Source organism: Otolemur garnettii, unplaced genomic scaffold, assembly GCF_000181295.1.
Source record: "Otolemur garnettii isolate 467f Iridium unplaced genomic scaffold, OtoGar3 scaffold00091, whole genome shotgun sequence".
NCBI classification, from domain to species: Eukaryota; Metazoa; Chordata; class Mammalia; order Primates; family Galagidae; genus Otolemur; species Otolemur garnettii.
Genome location: NW_003852486.1, coordinates 7847617 through 7866844, shown reverse-complemented (window position 1 = coordinate 7866844; position 19228 = coordinate 7847617). Strand labels below are relative to the sequence as shown.

At 42.8% G+C, this 19228-nt stretch overlaps 1 protein-coding gene across 3 annotated transcripts in view; it reads right to left on the bottom strand.

Moving 5' to 3' along the window:
- Positions 1 to 4391: 4391 nt before the first annotated feature.
- Positions 4392 to 19228, bottom strand: part of LOC111727034 (extracellular calcium-sensing receptor-like) — a 50215-nt gene continuing 35378 nt past the window's right edge. For 2 of the 3 annotated variants that reach the window (XM_023516441.1, XM_023516440.1), the window contains exons 2-6: positions 14821 to 15112; positions 12024 to 12839; positions 10550 to 10777; positions 9165 to 9288; positions 4392 to 4791 (exon numbers count right to left, since the gene is read on the bottom strand). In XM_023516441.1, the coding sequence (XP_023372209.1) occupies positions 4400 to 4791; positions 9165 to 9288; positions 10550 to 10777; positions 12024 to 12839; positions 14821 to 14991 (1731 nt within the window). In that variant the 5' untranslated portion in view covers positions 14992 to 15112 and the 3' untranslated portion in view covers positions 4392 to 4399. Of the gene's footprint in view, positions 4792 to 9164; positions 9289 to 10549; positions 10778 to 12023; positions 12840 to 14820; positions 15486 to 19228 lie in introns of those variants that run through there. The other variant, XM_023516439.1, reaches the window with a different exon arrangement.

Sequence of the window (19228 nt, the reverse complement as noted above, 5' to 3'; positions counted from 1 at the left end):
CAGCAAACCTCCTGCCTTGGCCTCCCTAGTAAATGGGTCTACAGGTGCCTGCTAGGATGGCGATGCCGTCTCAATCTGTCCCCCTGGGTAATTTTTCTACTTTTAGTAGAGATGGGGGTCTCACTCTTGCTCAGGCTGGCCTCAAACTCCTTAAGTGAGAAATGGTGGGCTTTTAATTTTACCTTTGGTATAAGCATTGCCCCTGATGTTCCTTAGAGCTTCCTCAGGCAAGCTCTTTGGTACAACATTGAACCATCTGTAACATAACCAAGGGATGCACAGTTAAACTTTGAGGTTGCTTTTCATGCTAAAGTTGCACTCAGTAGGTTAGTGTCTCCACAGACAACACAACACCCAGAACCCTCGCTTTCTGATGTCAAATACTATTTGCAGAAGGAGCTAAGAAACCAAAGAACAAGGCAGACGAATCCAACTTGTTGGTAAAAGGTGGTTTATTGGGGAACTTAAGGACAGAATTGTGGGCTTAAGTGGCCACAAGACAGGTAGATATCTTCTGTAGCACTACCCCTAAGACCCAGAACTTACATACCATAGGGAACGGGTACATGGGCTCCAGAATGAACATGCAGAGCATTCAGAGTTGACCTTCAAAGATGGACAAAAATGCTCTATTTTTGTCATAGCCTATCACTTCCTAAAGGCAGTGTTTATGGTAAGTACTAGTCTATGAAATATCAAGGTTCTTTTGGTTTACACAAGGAACAGTAAATGAAGTGGAAATCTTGGAGGCACTCCTGAGACTGGGATTAATCAGAAGTCAACATGGTGGATTAGCAACCACAATGGAGTGCCTTTAACTACTCCACCAAAACAGTAGAATCTCTTTAAATTGATCACCCAAGGGACTGTAACAAACTGGTCAACATATGGAGGTGGTCAACATAAGGAACTAGGTCTACTGTGCTGACACCTACATGTGCTCCATGTCTTGTCTATGAAAATTAGGTCAACTTAAGGAGGGGGTCATTGTGGAGAGGTGGTCAGCTATGAAGGTTCTACTGTATTTTTTCTTTTGGTTTGTTTAGGGGTTTGTTTTTTGTCTTGTTTTGTTTGTTTTCTTTTGAGATACAGTCTCCCTCTGTCATCCATGCTTGAGTTCCATGGCATTAGGCTAGCTCATAGCAACCTCAAACACTTGGGTTCAAGCAATCCTCCTGCCTTAACCTACCAAGTAGCTGAGAATACAGGCTCCTACCACAACGCCCAGCTAATTTTTCTATGTTCAGTAGAGACAGAGTCTCACTCTTGCTTATTCAGGTCTTGAACTCCCGAGAAGAAGCAATCCTCCTACCTCACACTCTCAGAATTCTAGGATTACAGTTGTGAGCCACAGTGGCTGGCCTCTATAATATCTTTTTCCTCTTAGATGTAGGCCTCCCTTCAACTACTGCTTATAAATATTTGTTATCCCAATTGTGCTGCAAAATCAGGCCAAGTTCTGTTTGTTGCCCCTGCTGGGTCTCTAAGAGAAAAGGAATGGACCGACTTCAGGACCCCACTGGGTGCACACCATGGAAGAATAAGGCACTGACGGCACTGAATCACTGGTTGGGAAGCAATTCCTGTTGCAGTTCTCTCTTAGTCTTTTTCATTTGTGAAGAAGCAAGCATATCTGTAACAGCTCTAAAACTAACCAATCTCTTTTAAATTCAGTATATCGCTATTATATCTACACCTATTACTCTCTTCTCTTTATGGTCAAACTGGTTTTCCATTTAAGGAAGTACAATAAAGTTTTATCTTTAAAATAAATTTTGCACATCCAGTGGTTCTCAACCTGGACACATGTGGCCTACTGGAGGAATAATTCTATGCCTAGACCCCTTCACCCATAGGAATACCTCATTCACACATAGACTGTCTTAACCTCTTACTTCAGACTATAAGTTCTCTCTGTGCTCAGGTCTCAGCTCCAAGAGCTCATACCAGACACAGGGGCTCCACTCACACAGAGAACAAGTACCAAGACCTCAAGACAGGAACTGTGGAAACATGGGGACATCCTAGTTCTCATTAACTTCCACCTGATGTGTCTCCTTTCATCATTACTTTCTGAATTATTTATTCGATTGGGGTTTGCAAAATGGGGACTTTCTAATTTGACCAGGTTTCTCTCAAGTTAAAGGATATACTGTAAAAGGGAACTTTTCTTTCACCTGCCACCTCTACATCCTTTTGTGGTATCTGTACATCATAAGGGATTCTTTATTTCTGTATTATGAGGCATCACTGTATAGTATTTAAACTACAGCAAAGGGATCTCCTTAGGTTGAACAGTTGGCTATACTGCCAGATGTGGGGCACTTCCTTGCTTTTAACACAAGAAAATACTCAAATTTCACATCATAATTTCTCTGTTATGGCCTTTGACTCTACCATGTTTCTCCAAGAAACCCTGCTTTTATATAGTGTGGAATGGTAATTGTAAATATTTTCTCCTAGGCATTGAAACATAGATCAGGAGTTCATGCTAAAATCACAAACTCAAGACACTACATGCTTCCTCCTCACCCCACCCTGTTCCCTGTGTATATGTAGTTCATACTGCATTTAACCTTCACTTCCTGAAATGTGTCTACTCATCTGTTCTGTTCTACAAATACAGACAAAACAGTTCTAATATTACTTCACCAATGACATTACCAACTAATGCTATTAAAAATTTTTTTCCTTTGGAGACAGAGTCTCACTATGTTGCCCTTGGTAGAGTGCTGTGACATCACAGCTCACAGCAACCTCAAACTCTTGGGCCTAAACGATTTTCTTGCCTCAGCCTCCTGAGTAGCTGGGACTACAGGTGCGCACCACAACACCTGGCTATTTTTTTGTTGCAGTCATCATTGTTGTTTAGCTGTCCTGGGCCAGGTTCAAACCTGCCAGCCTCAGTGTATGTGGCCAGCGTCCTACTCACTGAGCTATGGGCGCTGCCTAAAATTCATTATTTATTCACAGTTCTGAAAAAGAAATTTAATTTAATTTTAGAATTTAATTTAGAGATCTTGCTGTGTTGACTGGGCTACACTTGAACTCCTCATTCATTTTATGTGTGAGTTATTTAAGGGTGTAAAGTCAATAAACTAACTTTGGAAGATACCTAAATGATCCTGAGGTTACCAGTTTCTTATATAATTAGATCTATATGTTTCTCCTGGTTTTCATTTTTATGAATTGTGTTTCACTCCCTTCTACATTGTTTTCATTTTTGAATATGCACAATCTCCACATGGTTCAAAAGTCACACTTACATAAAAAGATAGACAAAGGGGGGTTTCATTCCTATCTCAATCCCATGTATGCCCTAGAAGTAACCTTTTCCGGGTGTTGTTCCTGTGTTTCTTGCCCTAAAGATATAACACTATACATTCATTTAAACTTTGCTAGTTGTAATATTTAGCGATAACATGTATTCAAGGTATTTCACAATTGTTTAACTTTGCATTTTTCATTACTAATTAGGCTTATCATCTTATTCTTATTTACTACTTAATCAGATTTTGCTTCTCAAAGTACATGTCTATATCTCATTGCTAATTTTCTCAGATTTTTTAAATTTTATTGCTTTATAGACGTGCCTTACCCAATTCTTACTCACTGGTTTTGCTTATAGAAATTGCCTGTGTAATTTAGCAGTATCTCATTGCTGTATTTTCTCAGATATATTGTTTGTTTAAGTTGTGTTGATTTTCAGGAGCGCTTTACACAATTCTTGTACAAATTCCATACCATGAATAAGCATCAGAGTCCCTCTATGCCAGTGGTTCTCAACCTGTGGGTTGCAACCCACAGGAACTGTATTAAAGGGTTGTGGCATTAGGAAGATTGAGAACCGCTGCTCTATGCAATTCATGTATCATGGGGTCCTTCTGGTGTGCTTTCTCAGGCTTCCTCTTTAAAGCCTGGAGGGTGTTTCTCTCTGGATGAAGAAGGATCACATAGCACTTGGGAGCAAAGATGCAGCCAAGCAGCCCAGCACTGGAGGCCACAATGGAGAAGACCTCCACAGCCACCATAGCCTTGCCCTGGGTGCTGTGGTAGCTGGGGAGGAAGGCCACCCAGACACTGCAGGACACCAGCATACTGAAGGTGAGGAACTTGGCCTCATTGAAGGTGTCAGGCAGGTTCCTTGCCAGGAAGGCAACAGCAAAGGTGCCCAGGACCAAGAAGCCCAGATAGCCCAAGACGCAGTAGAAGGCAGTGATGGAACCCTCATCACACTGGAGGAGGATGTGGTTGGGTGTCCATGAGTCTTCAGCCGGAAAGGGAGGAGAAGTCCCCAGCCAGATCCCACAGAGGGTCACTTGGATGAGGGAGCAAAGGAGCACAATAGAATGTGTGTTCTGGGGACCCAGCCACCTTCTGGTCCTGCTTGCTGGCCTTGTCATTTGGAAGGCCATGACCATAGTGAGCATCTTGGCCAAAACAGAGGACACAGCCACAGTGAACCCAAGTGCAAATGTGACCTGTCGGAGGAGGCAGGTGGCAGGGAGGGGCGGCCGAGGAATAACAAGGAGCAGAGGAAGCAGAGCATGAGGGACACCAGGAGGGTGTAGCTCAGGGTCCGGTTGTTGGCCTTCACTATGTGGGTGTCCCGGTGCCACACAAACACAACAAGGACCAGCACCGAGAGGGCTGACAGGGACAAGGCCACACATGCCAGAGCCAGACCTAAGGGCTCATCAAAGGCCAGGAAGGCCTCCTCTTTGGGAAAGCAGTGCTCCCTTTTCTTGTCTGGGTAGTGGCCTTCAGGGCAGAGTGTACACTGTTCCATATCTGAAAGGAACAAAAGGGCATCATTACTCTTTACAGGGCACCACACAGTGAGATTCCCTCGCCAGGGCTTTCACCACCATAGCTCAGTTTTCAGAGATCATTTGGTTGTTTTAAGTGTGAACATGAGTGTTTTAAAGGAAAACGTAAAGAAGTCACCACTTTTTCTAATAATGTTGGGGACACAGTATCCCAGAAAAAGTCATCCTATAATATTTGAAAGAATTATGGTTCTATCACTCTGTATCTATCTTGCTGTCTAATTCCACATACAAAATCTTCCTATCTTTCATCCCTTGGTGTCCATGGGGGGTGGTTCAAGGACCCCTGCAGATACCAAAATTCTTAAATATTCAAGTCTTTTATATAAAATAGTATAGTATTTGTATATAAGCCACACATATCCTATCATTTATTTAAATTAACTCTAGATTACTTATTAATAATACAATGTGAATGTTATTTAAATAGTTGTTATATTCCATTGCTTTTTTATTAGCATTATTTTATATTGTTAAAAAATATTTTCCATCCACACTTCATTGAATGAACAGATGTGGAAACATGGTCATGGAAGTCCAACTACATATCCATCGCTGTCAATAAAATGTGAAATCACAGTTGGGTAAGGGAAACCCTCAGAGGCCACACTGAAGTGAAGCCCTTAACCCAGATGTGAGTTATCTCTAGTATCACCTGCCCTTCTGGTGACCTCACATGGAGAGGTAGACAAATGCAGATATCTCATGAGGTCATGTGGCAGGATGAGGATAACCACATGTAGTGAGGGATATCAATTATCTTCAGTTTCTGTGACCACATGGACCAAACACTGACCAGAGAAAACATAGACCTGAGGACCAAGAATGGTCAATGGCAGAAAGACATCCAGCACCATCAGAACAGCAAAGGTTGTAGCTACTATAGTCATTTGATGCCAGTCACAATAGGAAACACATATCTCAACAAAAATGACACTGAGTATGGAAACAAAGAGCAACACTATCCCAATGGCCTGGCATATGTCAGACTCAGTACCCTCTGGCTTCTGATAATTAGGCATGCAGTTCTTGGTTTCGTTCTTAGTCTTCCCCTCCCTGCCCCTCTGTCCTGCCTTTCAATTCTGTGAATGTACTAAACTAACAGTGGTGAGTGTGCAGAGCAAGGAGGGCATCTGGGTAGACAGATGGCCAGTGTGGCCAAGAAGTTGTGCAGCCTGAGGAGCATGTTCACTTAGAGAGGGAGCTTTCAGTGGTGGTGGTGTCCCAGCAACTTGAAGATGGGATGGTATCTGCTAGGGGGTTGCCCTAGAGCAGCAGTTTTCAACCTGTGGGTCACAACCCACAGAAACTGTATTAAAGGGCTGTGGCATTAGGAAGGTTGAGAATGACTGCCCTATAGGATAAGGGTCCAGACAGTCTGGTGAGGACAATCACATGAGGAACATCCTGGCAGAGGCATCTGACCATGTGGGATCCAGAGGGCCTCCACTTGGACCATGGGCGTGGGCATTAAGAGAACAACCTAGGTGAAGGGGACTTATAATATGGTGGAAGGTGGGCCACAGAAACAACGGGATTGATACCTAAATGTGTTAAGGATGGGGGAGCCAGGATTCTCCTGTCCAGAGATGGGATTTACTAATATAGAAGAGTGAACAGTAGAATGGACCCATGTTGGGCTAGAATGCCAGCCACGTGCACTTGTGCAGATGTATGTGAATTTTTACACATACTCATAACCCTGACCTGCCTTCACCAACAATGTCCTGAAGGAGTGATCTAGCAACACCCCCTCTTGCCTAGCTATTATCAATAAACATGTTCAGTCCATAGATCTTGGTTTCTAAATCACCATTTCACACTAAAAGAACCCAAAGCTTCCTGGGAAAACAGCAACTCAAAGGTTGGGCAGGAAAAATGCAAGTGAATCTGAAATATGTTGGTGGTTGTACTTAGAAGTACAGAAGAACCCCAACTCTGATGGGTTGAGGTGAAAGAACCCAGAGGGCAGCCCAGGAGGCTCCCACTGCCTGAGTCTGGTAGGACTTGAGTGCTGAAGGAATGGGAGCAACAGAATAGAACCCCTTGAATGAAATAGGAAATGCAAGTTCATACTAATGTAATTAAGTATGTGAATTCATTGCAGGTTTGATGAGCAATGAGATACTTTGTTTTACAATGTCTCCCCACAAAATATTTAGTACCTTAAGAACAGAAAACAGCAACTCTGCTGTGCAGAGGCCCATGAAAGGCCTGCTAATCAAGTGCTCAAAGGAAACATGGTCATCCCGGGACAAACTGACATCAAACACATCTGAGAGCCTGTGCCAGGAAAAACACCAGGTTATTGCTCCTGGGCTGCTCCTGCCAGCTATTTAGACCCAGAATCTGATGGTGAAGAAACAGTAGAACTTTCCACGAAGGAACTACTTTGTATTTTTCAAACAGGCAAAGCCATGAGAGACCCAAGCAAATAAGTTCATTTTTAGAAAGACAGCATACTCTGTAATTACAGTCCCCATCATTCCTAATGCCTGTTGTGCAAGAAATGGACACAGATGTGACAACTAGCTGTGACACTTCATTTTGTACTAAATCTCTTTGCTATCAAAGATTTCATTGAGACAACACACAACTGGTGAAATTTGAAGAGGGTGTGAAAATTAGGTGGTAGTGACCTATCAATGCCAACTACTTGATTTGGACAATTGCACAGCCATTAAGTAGAGAAAGTCCCTGTTTCTCAACCAAATTCCTTTATCCAACACTGCAGGGAAAACTCTGTTCTATGCAATTTCCTGCATAATCTCATTTATTCTCCTCTAGGTTATGATTATCATATCAACATTAACTCTGACAGAAAGGGCCAAAGACAAAACAGTAATCCCAGTAGGGCTCTGAGCTGTGGTATGTGAACCAGGCCCCAGACCCCCAGAGATGTAACCTCACATAATGTACTTTACAATGTGCAAACGCATGCAGGGGAGCACACTCCTTCCAGAAGCAGATCCTCTGTTTGACTTGACCTTGGTGGAAGTTCTGAGGAGAATGGAATGGTATTGTGCTGTGATCTGGTGCTAAGTCACATGGAAATAGTTTCTGGTTATTTTGTGAATGCCTGGTCAAGAATGCTTCTGACTTAACTGATGGGGACATTAACATTGGCAAAATAAACATAGGGGATGTATCCTAGGAGATAATCATGCCATTGTGCCTGGGAACTGCAATAGTGCATGCTTTGCTGGACTCTTATCCCAGGTGTGTAGAATCCAGGAGGCCAAGCTGGCACAAGGAATGACAGGAAGAGGTAACTAAACTCTGGGGGGCTCCTGGTAAGCCACTCTCACCTGCTGCACCTTCTCAGGGTGACCCCACTAACATGTTCCTGTATGCTCCACAAGAAACCAGGTAGAAGAGAAAGATAACTTCAGCCAAAAGCTCAGGCAGAGGATGTTACAAGAGGGAAAATAAGCACCAGATGAAGGGAACTTCTGGGAAATATAACTCCAAGCCTGAATGCTCCACTACCCTCTCACCACCACCTACACCCTCACATAATAGCCAGTGACTGGGCAGACCAATGTCCAGCCCGTCCACTCTTGGGCCACATTGAAGACATTTTCTGAGCTAGCCAATATGGTCCATATTTCCTCTCCCTCTTTCTGATACCTCTCTTATGATTAAACTTCCCAGAATATGAAATGCACAAGAGAGGAGGGAGCTGGAAGGTGACACATTGTGCTAGGGGTGCAGAAATCCCTACAGGGAATTCCTTCTACACAGGAAGAAATGCAAGAAGGCCTTAGGAGACATGTGAACTTGGCACTGTTCTCACTCCTTTGTAGGTAGCCACAGGCTGCACTAGCTTTCTAGGATAGACAACAGCAAGATTTTCCCATAGAGGACCAGGTAGTAAATGTTTGCAGTTCTGCAAACCGCAGGGGTGGGGGTGTCTCTGGCAGCTATTCAAGTTAGCTGCTTTAAGACTGAAAGCCCTTACAGAATATATGTGAAAGAACGTGGGACCCAGCTGCTTGAAAGCTTAGTTTGCTTACCTATGCTGTAGAGACATACAGCCCAATACCCGACCACACTACCCTGCAGACTTCTTCCTGGAGATTGTCTCCTACTAGTATCTTGGCGAAAATCTGAGCATATTTTCCTCTTCCATCCAAATCCAAATTGGACAGACAAAACTTGCTACTTCTCAAGTAGAGACATGAATGTGTGCTTAAGGATTTGGGCACTCCTATGTGGGGGCCGACACAGATCTGGAGGATGGTGGTCTCTAAAAATCTGAGGAATAAAGTTGCCCCAAAACACATGAGTTGAATCTCAGGATTCAGGAGAATGAATTTCAAGTCTTCCTCTCACCTGTTCTATCAGCAAAGTGTCCCTCTGGGCAGGGGCTGCACTCAAAGCAGCAGTGAGGCCAGCCTTGCCGTGGGACCAGGCTGGACCCAGGAGGGCAGCTCTCACTGCAAACGGAGCGAGGAAGCTGGGGAAACAGAGTCCTGAATTTAGATTGTTGTGTGTCTGAGAGTAACAATCTCAAAATCACTCTTCCTTGTCACAACTCTCTTGATTCTCCTCTTTGTAGGAGTTAGGGCTGTAAGTTAGGATATTTTGGCTACAACTAAGAGATATATCAAGACCAATAAGCTTAAATAATCAGGAAAGTTTTTAACAAATGACTGGAAGTCAGGATACTTTTTGTGTTTCAAAAAGTCAAGCACATTTTCTTTCTTTCTTTCTTTCTTTCTTTCTTTCTTTCTTTTTTTTTGAGACAGAGTCTCACTTTATCGCCCTTGGTAGAGTGTCGTAGCATCACAGCTCACAGCAACCTCCAACTCCTGGGCTTAGGCAATTCTCTTGCCTCAGTCTCCCAAGTAGCTGGGACTACAGGCACCTACCACAATGTTTTGTTGCAGTTTGGCCAGGGCTGGGTTTGAACACACCACCCTCGGTATATGGGACCAGTGCCCTACCCACTGAGCCACAGGTGCGGCCCCCAAACACATTTTCACTATCCTATCTTTCTTTCTCATCAGCTTTACTCAAGGTGAGAAAATGACACTAAGCTGTTACAGTCTTCATATCCATGAACCATGATGTTCAAGGGGGAAAGAGATCTGTGGAAAACATTAAGGTAGAGGATTGCAGGTTTTCATAACTTGGACTTGTGGTTTTAGTGGGCAAGACATAGATAAGAAAGACTCTGTGCCTGAGACGTGAACACAAGACCATGTCTCCACAGCAATCCAGGCCCCTTAATGTCTTTCCTTGCAGGTCAACAAGGATGTGAAAGAAATTCTTTCTGCTGGTAATTCACTGACAGGGAAGGTCTGTCTGCTTCCGCCTTGGCTCTGGGGTATATGCATGACTAACTATGTTCTTGACCATGACTCCCTTAATCACCATTCTGTTTTCACTATCTGCACAGTCTGAGATGCCTAAGCAAAGGATTTGACTTCAGACATAACACCCAGAAGTTAACATTTATTGATGCCTCACAGAAATGTTTTTTAAATCCCTTTGTGGAGGAGGGGAACAGATATATCATCCACCTAGGTACTACATAAGTTTATTTAAAACATGAGCTAAAAATCTATTATTGAAATGTATTCATGCCAGTGCATAGTAGCACTACTGACTGAGCTTAGCACTGTTTAGACTTTGTGGCTGTGGAAAAGAAGAAAGATCAGAGACAGTGAAACAAACAAGTAAGAGAAGCCAAGTAAGAGTCATTGCTTCCTTACCTGCATCAGCCCTCTCAGGCCCCCAAGGGCACTCTGGTTGATGACTATCCTTGTCTTTCCTAAGGTACTGATATAAACACGGCCAATATTCACAAGCTGAAAGGAATGTTCTGGAAGCTCTTTTCCATAAAGAACTTCATACTTAGTTGGTATATCTCCATTGGCATCAAAGAGAATTTCTTTTCCATGAGAAGTTGTAAAGTGGACTTTCCTAAAGTATGGCAGGAGCTGTGGATATCAGAGCTCATGAGACACTGAGTCTGGAATGGCCCTACCCAGCCTGTCTTTCTGAGCTTTTACTTGTAAGAAATTAGGTATGCTATTTAAAATAAAGAAATTTAGAAGATATCTGGTTTTTGATTATAAGGTAGAAGCCCTCTTTTGACCTACATTCTACTCCAAATGAAGATTCTGCTTCAGCACCCTGAGTAGCTGATACTACAGGCATGCACCACCATGCCTGGGTAACATTTTTATTCTTTTGTAGACATGAGATCTTATGATGTTGCCCATGCTGACCTTGAATTCCTAAGTTCAAGTGGTCCTCCCACCTCAGCCATCCAAAACTCTTAAGATATTTTTTTTTGGTAGAGACAGAGTCTCACTTTATTGCCTTTGGTAGAGTGCTGTGGCATCACAGCTCACAGCAACCTCCAACTCCTGGGCTTAAGCAATTCTCTTGCCTCAGCCTCCCGAGCAGCTGGGACTACAGGCACCCGCCTGGCTATTTTTTGGTTGCAGTTTGGCTGGGGCCGTGTTTGAACCTGTCACCCTTGGTGTATGGGGCCGGCAACCTACTCACTGAGCCATAGGCACCACCCCCAAAGCTCTAAGATTACAGACTTTAGCCACCATGTCCTTGGTCCGCTCTTGAGATTTTTTTTTGTTTTTTTCAGGTCAATATCAGGGTACACACAATCAAGTCACAATTTCAAATCTGTTAGGTAGAGTCCTTCTTATAATTGTGTTCTATACGCACAAGGTCTCTTGAGTTTTATTAACTGTTCTGAAAACATGAAATGCTCACAAAACATTTATGGATAGAATGAATCATCCAGTTCCTTCCTTTTCCTCACTTGTATTTGGCATGTATCACATTGGAGTATAACAACCTGTTACTTTTTCACTGATTCACTATCAATGACCTTTCTGAGATTAAAACATCAATTATGGGGTGGCACCTGTGGCTCAAAGGAGTAGGGCGCTGGCCCCATATGCTGGAGGTGGTGAGTTCAAACCCAGCCCCAGCCAAAAACCACACACACACACACACAAAAAAAAAAACATCGATTATGCAGATTTCTGTGGCAAGAGCTATCTGATAATCTGGCACATATTACACATCCAAAAGGAGTAATGAGATCAAACATTATTGTCCCCTTGTCACATTAATAGAAGAATCAGAGATCTTTGCTGCCCCCTACCTAATGAGATGAATATACATTTGCCCTGAAAGGATAAGTCTGTCTCTTACCTTCCAGGGCTGATGGGATCTCTGAACCTCAGTAGGACTCATTGTCCTCAAGAGGTCACCATCCAGTTTCATGGCATGAAGTGCATGTGCCACGCTGTACACAGCCTCATAGGTGTTAAAGAACATGCCCACATGACTCAATGTCAAGAAAGGGATGTTTGTACTCTTCTGACTTGCTCCTGCACAAAACTGAATTTTCTTCATCTTTCTTAGTAATGCCCAACTGGTTGCCCACTCACATTTGAAATTGCTGTTCCAAAACCTGCCTAAGAACATGTCTTCCTGGGTGCTTGTTGGTTGACTGAGATTGAAGCATGAAGAAAGCTCTTCCATCATGTCGTGGTCTATAAAACTGAACGTCTTCTGCAGAATCTGAAAGGTGTTAGGTGTGGTGATGCTATGATCACTCTGCTCAGTAAACTGGCTAACCCAGAGCTTCCCTGCCACATAATGTTCTGAGAAAGTCTGTAACATCAGGCAGAAGATCCTACTGGTTATAAATACCATGATGACCTTGGTAGTGGATCCCATCAACACCCTCATGGTGTTTGCAATTTGCACATTGGATGGGTATGTGGGAAATGTCACACTGAACTCAAGGCACACCTTGACTTTTGACAACTCTGCACTGATCAAGTTACCCCCCTGCTGGCCATAGTCATCGTCCTGGGCTACCAAACCCAGCCATTTCCATCCAAAGTGGGTCAGAACCATGCTCAGGCTCATGAAGTAGGCTTGATCACTGGCAATAGTCCGGAAGAAGGATGGAAACTGGGTCTTGTCACTGAGTGTGATTGCACTGGATGCATAACTCACCTGGAGGGAGAGGAGACTCTTGTGGGATGGAAATGGAAGAAAATGAAGGAAACTCAACAGAGTAAGGATGGTGGAGAAATCATTATCAATATAAAGAATTAAAGAGAAATCCCTTGATACAGTTTTGCTTGAAAACAAAGCAAAAAAACTGACATCTTTGTCAATGTGGACATGTAGGAAAATAGATTCATGTGCTGTGTCAAAAAATCTTTATCTTGAGACAGGTACTAGGTATTAAAGATAAAGACTTCACATATTTAATGAAGATACATACAATTATAATAAAAGTTCTCTCTCCTCTACTAGCACATACCATTTATATGTCAGTGAACACAGTCCCATCAGATAGGAAGAAGGACTAGCTTTCCCTAATATTTACTGAACTACCTGATAAGACCAAATAATTTCAGAAGGCAGAGTTCCTGCTCTTGGTGTTCACCTGTCCATCTTTCTTTTTAAAAGCTGCCTTCTAGGCCAGGCGCAGTAGCTCATGCCTATATTTTCCTAGCACTCTGGGAGGCCAAAGCAGGTGGATTGCCTAAGCTCACAGGTTTGAGATCAGCTTGAACCAGAGAAAGACCTCATCTCTAGAAATAGCCGGGCACTGTGGCAGGTGCCTGTAGTCCCAGATACTTGGGAGACTGAGGCAAGAGAATAGCTTGAGTCCAAAAGTTTGAGGTTGCTGTGGCTATAACACCATGGCACTCTACCAAAGGAGACAAAGTGAGACTCTGTCTCAAAAAAATAAAAGCTGCCTGTCCTTCCAAACCTGGATCATGCCAACAATGTGAGTACAGATCTCTGTCTGAGTTAGGAGCCCTCAGAGAGCAGAGTATCCACTCGTGCTTCCCCCTCAGGTCTCCCTGGGAAGCATTTTCATTCTACTCTCCAGATGACACATAGGAGTGGATCACATGGCTTCAGAAATTTCTATACAAGATGGATGGAAGGTGCCATTTCTCTCTATCACAGATTCTCCAAAATAAAAATCAGTTAGAAGGATTCTAGGAGCTTCAGAATTACTTGTTAAACAGATACAACCACTCTAATTAACTTTATGATGGTGATATATAAACACTACCTTTTAGAAAAGGTTTAACTATTTTATTTTTTTTTGAGACAGAGCCTCAAGCTATTGCTCTGGTAGAGTGCTGTGGCATCATAGTTCACAGCAAGCTCCAACTCCTGGGCTTAAGTGATTCTCTTGCTTCAACCTCCCAAGTAGCTGGGACTATAGGCGACTGCCACAACATCTGGCTATTTTTTGGTTGTAGCTGTCATTGTTTGGCAAGCCCAGGCCAGATTCAAACCCACCAGCTCTGGTGTATGTGGCTGGCACCTTAGCCGCTTGAGCTACAGGCACCAAGCTAAAAGGTTGAACTATTACCCAAGAATTTGAAAAGTTGACATATCAATGACCACAGGATATAATACTTTACTGGAATGTCTTCTATTTTATTGTGTTGTAAACAAAACTTCCCATAATAATAATATAAGAAAAAGAGGAGAAGATGAAGGAGAAAAGTAATGAAGAATACAGGGAGGAAGAAGAAGAAGAGGTAGCAAAGGAGGAAGAAAGGGAGGAGGAAGCAGAGTAAAACTACAGCAGCAATATCAGAAGTAGGGGCAAGAGGGCAACAATATGACAGTTTCAGTGGCTCATGCCTGCAATCCCAGCTCTTTGGGAGGAGGAGGTCCCATGATTGCTTGAGACCAGGAGTTTGAGACCAGACTGGACCTTACAGGGAGACCCCATCACCTAAGAAAATAAAACAATAACACCCATTTAAGCTCTTATTCTGTTTTATCCCTTCACAACTAACCCTTCATCCTTCTGTCAAGCTTTCCTATTGGGAGAAGACTGTGGTTTAAGAACAGGAGACTGAAAGGAATCTGGTTCACTGCAGGTAACTGAGAAGGCCAAAGATGCCTTAGTACTGATGTGCTGAAGCACACACTTGAGAGTTTCAGTGCCACTCACCTGGGGGATTTTGTAAAGTCCCAGATATCTTGCCATTGGGATGGAGAGAGCCGACCGTGTCACTCCAATCACTGCTGCCAGAGAAGGGCTGGCCCAGCAGTTATAGTTAGGAATGGGGTGCTTGTGACCTGAGACCAGGTATATCGTCTCCTGAAGACCAACAGACTCCATGTCCTTGGAGTCCCGAAGGGAGAACCCCAGGGTGAGGTTGGGAAGCAGACTGGTGTCTCTGTTGATCTCCTCAATGGCCAGCACAAAGCTCTGAGCCCCTTGCAAGGTTCTTTCTGAAAATCTTAATAGGAACAAAAAACACATCAGGCACCCCATTCACTGCCCCTGAGGTTGGGACACAATAGTGACCAAAGGGATGACCATAGCAATTGCATCTACCTCAAGTGTTCTCCAGATGAGCAAACCTTGTTAAGCAAGGAGAGAATAAAAAAACAGCCACACACAGCAGGTCATCGACTTTGGCATGATTTTGCAGGTCTGCCTGCCCCACAACTTCACTATTCTGGGGACCTCTTGCACCACATAACACATGTGGCAAGGAGCCCTGTTTATCCTAGGAACTTTCTGAACCACACACAGGTTCAACACAGATCATCTAACAACTGTTTATAGTTCAATATGTTTTAACTCATTACATCAAATGACTCACTCACCCTTCTTTCTCACCAATCGCAGACCATTACAGTTTGATTCCTACTCAAGCCTAAGTAAGTCCCCGCCTGGGGGGGTTCCACTTAAACCAACTTCAAACTCTCAAAAACAAATACTCTAACTCACCTTCATGAACTGCCCTCCCTTTTGGGGACAGCTGTCTATTTGCCTTTGTGTCATGCATACATTGTCTTGTGATATTCTGGGGGTCTGCTCAACAGACACGGGTGGTGACAGAACCTGCTGCTGGTTAGTCAGAGCACAACTCATGCTCACCACATAGGACAACTTAAGCAAGGGTTTCCTAAGTTGGATTTGGTAAAATAATATGAGAATGGGAAAATAAAAGCATGCCCAAGCTTAATCAGCAACAGAAAACATCCAGAGAAACAACGTGGGTCTTCCTCTTCTCTTACACACCAAAGCCATTCAGACAAACTTTTCAACAGAAGACAATCACAGATCTTTATAGTAGAAACTATAAAATCTGTTATTTGATGGACTCAGAGCACTAACAAGAAGTGATATGGGGACATTATCTGTGATATTTTAGAGAAGTTCTTCCACCTTCAGCTTTTTAATATTCAATAGGGGTGATTTAGTGGCTGAGTGAATATTTTGACACCTTCACTTGTCTAGAGAAATACAGCTGGAATCAAAGTGCCAAAAAAGTGAGCTGGAGACACTTCTTCTGGCCCAAGATCCATGGGAACAAGAAAGGGGTAGGTTCCCCAAATCACACCTGAATCCCTCTAATTACAGCGATGTGGGGTTAGCCTGGCAATATCAAGGCCAAGGAGAATCTAATGTACAGATTTTTCTCAAAGAGCACATCATTTTCCTACTCTCCATGATGTTTACAAGTAATTTTGCAACATCATATACTGAGTTATCTGTTAATGAATTATTTGTAACCACTGATAATGGATTGTTAGCATTGGAAACCTAACTTGTTAGATGGTTATATCATTTAGTATTTCTCAAGGAATATAATCCTGAAGACACAATGGAAATGACGTTGCCTAAACTATTCAGTGAGAACATCTATGAGAAAAGCAGTGATAACACAAAACCCAATAAGCAAAATGATGTCCTATTGATTGAGGTCAGCTCTGAGGACCAACCAAAGGGGTAGGTGCTACCTAAATACCATTTAATATCTCTCTTCATTTTTATATACCATACAATGTAATCCCATACTACAGAGAACAAGAAAAGCAAGGAACAAGCCTATTTTGCACAATGTCACATGACAAGAGGATGTAAGAGTTTTGAGTAGCACTAGGAACAACCTTGAGGCTTCCCAAACATTTTCAGAGAAGAAAAGGACTCAGGGTCTGGACTTGAAGGAACGTTCAGTCCTTATAACTTTATCTGATTTAATTCAATTACCTCCATCTCAACCCAATGAAGATGACTTACTATTACACACATTCTGGGAATAAAAATTCAGAGTTACCATTCCACATATGACTGCCCCAAGTTACGATATTAACAAGAGTCAGAAGTGAGATTTGAACCCCGGCAACCTATGCACAAAGCCCATGTTCTTACCCAATGTGCTGCACTGCAGGTGACAGTCATGGCTGAGTTCCCCACAGTCAGTGTGGGCAACACAAAGTGTAGAGAGAATATAAAGTTGCAAATTGGCCCCAATCCCAGCAGAATACCTGGCATTAAGCTCAGCAGATGTGGCTTCACACTGTAAAAACAAGCTCCTGCTGTGTATCCAGTCATCATGCTTCACAAGACCAGATCTACCCAGAGCTCAGATAACTCCTTGATCGTTCTCACAAAGAGCCACTGCAATATGAATTCCCCCATGGGGCATGCTGACATCCCAGACACTGCCTGTGAGTTACTTATATTTCTATCCCTGAAGTCACAAGATGGGTGAAGTGAATTTTTAAATATGTAGGCAACAAATCACTTCCACTGTTATCTGAAGGTGATTCTTAAAGATGTGTAGATTCCAACTTTATATAAAAGGCAACAAGAGTGTCCTAAGTAAAACACACACTAGGCTATACTGGAAGTCATCAGGGACTTGTGCTCCATAAAAAAGTGTTTTAAATATCACTCGAAGTGTGACTATCTGTCATAATTTACCTAAATGCCCACAAAATTCGTCCCCTCTCCCATTGCCCCTCCTGCTTACTCACACAGCAGGGTTCTGTACTAGCGGTTTCAATGTGAAATGGACTAGGGTATACTTTTTGATGGGGGTAAATTCGGAGATGCTACCAACAATAACATCCCATGGGTACTCAAAGCATGCCCTGAGAGTTCCTGGATCTGGTGAGCTGAGGGCAGGCACACAGCTCAGAAGGACACTAAGCAGCACACAGAGATACTCTCAGGACACTGGCCCACAGCTCTTGGTGCTGGACAGCACACTGGCTGGGCATTCTCTTCCAAAGAAGCCTAGCTTCCCAGGAAGCCTTGAGAAAGGCTTTGGCAGACAAAATATAAATGGCTGCTGTTTTTGTCACAAGTCATGCCACTTGATATTTCTTTCTCTCGGGTTCTCTAACCAGTTATCACCTCTGAGGGACACTAATTGGGTGCTCCTGGGATTTTTTTTTTTTTTATAGTTAAGTGAAGCAGTGGGAGAGGAGAACAAAGAAATCTATAATTGGTTGTGATCAATTAGTCATAAACACCACTGTACCCAGACCAGCAGCTCCTGGGATTTTTAATTAAAGGTGTAGCTCTTGTGCCCTTAGGCTATAAACTTCCAGTGGATTAAATCCTCAGATCTTGTCTGAATTTAGGGCATATCTATCTGAATTCTCAATAGTACCTATGTCCCAGGACAGTAAAATTTTTTCTCTCCCTTTGACATGGTAATTCTGCTTCTAGGTATTCTCTCAAAAAGAAAAACACAACCAGAGATGGCAGATTACAAAGTTTACCCACAAGGGATGAGGCAGCACCTTTAGAGTGAAGGAGCTAAGAAAATTTCATCCCAAAATATGATTCCTTGGTATAAAGATTATTTTAAATTAAAGGCTATTCATAATCAGAGAACTCTGAATCAAGATTTTCCTCTATCCTAAAGGGCTGCTAGACTCCTTATCACATGCTAAGAGACCTGTGATAAAGTCATTTGAAGCACAATACCTGTTTCTCAGGTTAATTCACAAATCAATCTGTTTTCCCTCCAGCTACCCTTCCCCCCTTAGCAATCACTTGCTCTATGTATACTTTCCAGTTTCCCACCCCCTACCCTTCTAAAAGGCATCTTTAAAGGCCACTAACTATCACAGAAACTTTGGGAAATCATTCTTGCAATCCCCCCTCCCCATGCACATGGTATTTGGAAATAAAACTTTCTCTTATTAATCTACTATAACTATGAGTTGATCTTTTCAGTGAACCAACCTAGGGAAAAAGGACAAGTTTCTCTAAGACTCCCCTTCAATTTGGCTTCAATTTGGCAGGATCCCCCAAACCAGTCTGTTGTCCTGAAAGTTGGAGCAGGAAGATTGGAACCCTGACACCAGCCAGCATGTGGTGAGATATTTTACTTATCAGTTGGGCTCCCAGCCTTCCTCTATGTGGGCTGTGGTTGTGCAGATGGTAAAAAAAATCTTTGTTCTTTCCATATTTAAGATTAATAAGAGAAATGTTTTTGTTGGAGACTCTAGTATTGGCATATTTTTAGATACTTTGTGGCATATGAATATCCACATTATTTGATTCCATCTCCTCTCAGAAATAACTTTTTCTTTTCTTTTCTTTT